The sequence below is a fragment of the Neopelma chrysocephalum genome, unplaced genomic scaffold (assembly GCF_003984885.1).
Source record: "Neopelma chrysocephalum unplaced genomic scaffold, ASM398488v2 Primary Assembly neopelma1_59, whole genome shotgun sequence".
Classification (NCBI taxonomy): Eukaryota; Metazoa; Chordata; class Aves; order Passeriformes; family Pipridae; genus Neopelma; species Neopelma chrysocephalum.
The window spans coordinates 19713438-19718113 of NW_020897714.1; the positions used below are offsets into that span (position 1 = coordinate 19713438).

A 4676-nucleotide genomic window follows, 5' to 3' on the forward strand; every position below is an offset into this window, starting at 1 on the left:
GGAAAGGCCTTTGGAGTGATGGAGCCAACGTTTCTGACTGACCCGGCCTTTTCTCCTGCCTGCCCTTGCCAGGCCAGGGGAGAGGGAGGCAGGGTGGCCTTGCAGATGACAGTGCTCTTCAGAAATCTCCTGGCATACAGCTTGACACTGTCTCTGGGTTCTTGGGAACCTAGGACAGGCTCCTGGCACTGTGTTTCGGCAGTGCCCTTTATGTGTAGAGTGGGACATGTGCCAGTCCAATACGAAAAGCAGAAATTATGCCATCAGTGGCACCCACAATAGTACCTGACCCAAAATAGCTTCCTAGGAAAAAACAGGGAGGCTGATTAGGTTAGACAAGCCTGAAAGAGAGCAAGATTTCCAGTTAATGATTGACAGGTGTAGGTCTGTGAACAGGGGCTATAAATCCCAGGGGTGAGCTCTCCGGCCACTCTTTGGGGAAAGGCAAACGACTGCAGGGAGCACTCAGGATCTGCCTTCAGTGAACCATGGGGCTCAGTGACCAGGAATGGCAGCAGGTCCTGACCGTCTGGGGAAAGGTGGAGTCTGACCTCGCCGGCCACGGGCATATAATTTTAATGAGGTAGGCAAGAAGCTTCTGTTCTAAGATTAAAGCTGAGAACCTTTGATGAGAGACATGTTTGTCAGCGTTTATTTCAACAAGCTGTTTGCTTTCTTGTAGGGTGGTGGGTTTCCCACTGCTGTGGTTTCTGTGTTAAAAGTTACTCACTGTGTAAAGTGGCTGTGCTTCTCTGTCTCCATCTCTCTGTGGGTGCAGGAGTAGGCCAGTGCTGCTTTTAAAAGATGGTGGTGCTTTGTCCCTCTGCGTCTAGTGGCTAAGCTTTGCTTTGGATCCCCATTTCCCAAGCACTACAGTAAGAAATGCTGGGGAGAATGGTGTGTCATGGGTCTTCAGGTCCTCTGTAGAAAGGATATGTGGAGGCAGGGAAGGAAATGAGAGAAAAATCACCTCTGTGAAAATTTTCTTGGAATTTACTATTTCAGTAAAATTATCTGTGAAGTACCTGAGTGTTTCCCTTTCCCCACCTTAGTGTCACCTCGCAGAGCCTTGTTCATCCTGCTTTCTGGCCAGAAATCTGTGTGGTAACGCTTGTGTGTTACTTTATGATGAATTTGCAGTCTGGGTGTGTGAAATGAAGCACATCCTTCCCCCTGCTTCCCTCCTCCATGATTCTTGTGTCAGAGCAGGAGTGCTCATGAGATCTCCATCTGAGAGGACACCAAACTCCACAAGATCGTGGCACCCTGACTGGGGAACACCCAGAAACTGCAAAGTGGGAAACAACATTAGGTGGGTGTTGGAGCCTAGTTTGTCCTTTAAAGACCAGCAGGGATGGAGACTTCGAGGAAATTCTCTTCAGATCTCCCCTGAGGCGGTGCAGAGTACAATGTGCTGGAAGGGTACAGAAAAGGCCAGGACAGTCAGTAGCATTGGCTCCATCACTCAAAAGGCCTTCCCTTTCCCATGCCGATCTCATTGTCCTTTTCTCTTGGGGATATGGCACCTGCTTGGGGGCTTTCCTATGCTAAGCATGGCTAAGGAAAGGAGACCACACCATCAGGCATATCCACTGAAGAGCTCTGAAAACCTTTTTTCGAAGATGACACAAAGCAGGGATCTGTTTTATTTACCTTCTTTATAATGGCCCAGTTCAGCTGCCATTTGAAGGTAAGGGAATGAAGTGGGAATGAAGTGAGTGGCAATGTGATGGCTTTCCCCTCATGCGGTCCAGAGCAGGCATGCTGGAGGGGTAGCAGGAACCTGAGCCCTCCTCATGTATCAGTTTCTGTGAGATGGCTACTTTGGCTCTGAATTTGCCACATGATGGTAAAAGCAGTTCCAAATGGAAAGGTAATACAATTTTTATTACAAATATCGCATGGTAGAGCATAGCATTAAATAAATAGATGGCAGCCCTTCCCCTGTAACTTTGTGCTTCCCAGCCAAACCAGGTAATTTCTTGTTCCTCCAAGGAGTTTCTGAGGGAGAAGAGAGGCAAGAGAAAGAGGGTGGGAAAAAAAATCAGGAACCAAATTCCTTTGTGTCTGCAATCATAGGGTTGGGGGGCCCAGTAAGCGCTCCCATCCAGCTGATGTTCAAGAAAACTTGAGCTCCAGATGTAAGGGACCTGTGGCTGGGGACTGCTACCATTGTTTTTTTTTTTTAATCTGTGAGAAGCTTCTAGAACTCTCCTTCCCTGGTAAATGAACAATGGGCTGGGAATAGAGTCCTAGTGAGATCCAGAGGTCTACAGGTTGGCTCTTCAGCAATAGTAAGTCAATGAAGACAAGTGGTTTTGTTTGGTTTTGGTTTTCCTTCAGATGAATGCAAGAACTCACCTCTCAGCACCACAACCAACCTTGGCTCTTGTCTCTGTCTTCAAACAGTTGATGTAACCCAGAGGACCGGTGCCAAAGAGTTAGCAGAGCTATATGAAAAAAATACGGACGTTTACTGTGTTGCTCTAGTTGGACATGTTTAGGGCAGTGTCTCTGTCACAACCAGAGGGAATGGAAATAGGCAATGGTGATCATATTAGGACATGTATAAGAGGATGGGATTACAGTAGATTCAATACTCAAAGGGAGGTATGTCAGGAGCTTCTGCTCTCCAAAGACAAGTCCCTCTATTTTTGTCCACAGACTCTTTCAGGACCACCCTGAGACCATTGAAAAGTTTGAAAAGTTCAAAGGCCTGAAGACCCCTGATGCAATGAAAGGCTCTGAGGATCTGAAAAAACATGGAGCTACTGTTCTTACCCAGCTGGGAAAAATCCTGAAGCAGAAGGGTAATCACGAGTCAGAGTTGAAGCCCCTGGCTCAGACCCATGCGACCAAGCACAAAATCCCTGTCAAATATCTGGAGGTATGGAAAAGGGCAAGGAATCTTGGTGTCTGATGTGCAGTGAATGTGTGTAAGACATCTGTGTGAGAGCTGTGCTTTTATTTACCAATGACTAGTTGGACTTCAGTGAGTTCTCTCTCAAGACCAAAGTCTCTGTGTACAGGCAGTAGGAGGCACAGAAAGGGCTAATGGTATGCGAATGGCATGTGAATATCCAAGTTTAGATTTCCCATTCCAAACACCACACACAGTCTGACTAACCCTTGACAGTAAACCAACCCATGCAGCCTCTGCATGCCTGGGAAGCTGTATTACATAAGACCTGTCAGTGGCTGGACACATGGAACATACAATTTTATAGGAAGCCCTAGAGGATCCATTAGAGACCAAAACCCATAAAACTAAATATTATACAAACACACGGCATGAATTTTTGGTCTTAATGGATGAGGCAGACAAAAAGTGGGAAGGGCCACGGTCTACTCAAGGTCATGAAGCAGATCAGTGTCAGAGCTAGGAATAGAGCCCAGTTCTTCTGCCTAGCCCAGGTTCCTTGCATACTAAACTTCACTGTCTCTCCAGAGACTTCACAGAGGGCTACTGAATTAGCTCAGAGATATTTCCAGGCTCTGCAACCTATTTCTTAGTCTGGCTTTTCTGAAAATAAACCTTGAGTGTCCCTTCAGTTTTTCTCTCTCTCTTTCCTTCCTCACAGTTCATTTCTGAAGTCATTATCAAGGTCCTTGCTGAAAAACATGCTGCAGACTTTGGGGCTGATGCCCAGGCTGCAATGAAGAAGGCCCTGGAGCTGTTCCGAAATGATATGGCCGCCAAGTACAAGGAGTTCGGTTTCCAGGGTTAGCACATATGCACAAAGGAATATCATGATGGAGGCCTGGCCAAGCATCTTAAATAGCTTCCCCAGCACTGTTTTGGACATCTCACAACTGGCCATCCATGATGTGTGGGAAAGCTTTGATGAGAGGCCAAGAGTCACTCCAGGCAGCATAGAGGCACTCAGAGTGATATCCATGATAAACTGTTGTTTCTTGGCTTCATGTATACAAAAGAAATAATCTGCTTTCTTAGGAAAAATAATGTTAGGGGTTATTTGTGAGCTTCTGCCTATCCTATCTCCTTTCTCTCTCTCCCTCCCTGAAACTTAGTCTCATCTGAGAGGCAAATGGCATGGCCAGAGATGAAGGGATGTGGAGGAACAAGGGAAGTGTTGAGTGTGGTGAATGAGAGAGTGAAGGGATGACCCAAATGAAAGTGTTGTAAGGATGGCAAGCAAGAACACAGATTCCCATTATTCCCACAGGTCAGTCTGTTAGCAGGTTACTATGGAGAGCTTCCAGCACAGTATTACTTTGCTTTGTGAGGGCAAATGCAGCCAGTCAGTCTCCAGGGCCTGCCAGCTCTTGGAGGGTTTAGCTGTTAAACTTGCATTAGCAAAACTATAAAGAGCAGTACTGCCTGTGATCTGTACGTTTCTGGCAGCCGCCACTATGTATCTGAAGGTCTGTTGCACTGGGAAGTAAAGTATGTGTTTCTCAGAAAATAAAAATCCCTGCACCAGTGTTGTGTGTTTGCTCCTGGCTTTACAAACACTCCAGTGAGAAGTGAGGGAGAAGGAGAAAGTGGAAAGGGGTTTTGCCTACTTATCTGGCTGCGCCGCATCCTGCACTGTCAGTCCATGACCTGAGCAGCACATGGCATCTGTCTCAGCTGGGGGCTCAGGGCACTCAGATGTCACCATGGGGACATGACCTGGTTACCGGACCTCACAGCTCAAAAGAGCAGCTTAGGC

At 46.9% G+C, this 4676-nt stretch overlaps 1 protein-coding gene across 1 annotated transcript; it reads left to right on the plus strand.

The window, feature by feature from the left end:
• Window positions 1-333: 333 nt before the first annotated feature.
• MB (myoglobin) lies at window positions 334-4446 on the plus strand. The gene is made up of 3 exons (XM_027680356.1): window positions 334-583; window positions 2665-2887; window positions 3582-4446. Exons 1-3 carry the CDS (start codon window positions 489-491, stop codon window positions 3726-3728), a joined length of 465 nt encoding a protein of 154 aa, XP_027536157.1. The 5' UTR covers window positions 334-488; the 3' UTR covers window positions 3729-4446.
• The last annotated feature ends 230 nt before the right edge of the window (window positions 4447-4676 follow it).

Coding starts and splice junctions, on each gene's coding strand:
- MB (XM_027680356.1), top strand. CDS start 489: ATGGGGCTCAGTGACCAGGAATGGCAGCAGGTCCTGACCGTCTGGGGA. Junction 584..2,664: donor GGGCATATAATTTTAATGAG/GTAGGCAAGAAG, acceptor TTTTGTCCACAG/ACTCTTTCAGGACCACCCTG. Junction 2,888..3,581: donor TCCCTGTCAAATATCTGGAG/GTATGGAAAAGG, acceptor CCTTCCTCACAG/TTCATTTCTGAAGTCATTAT.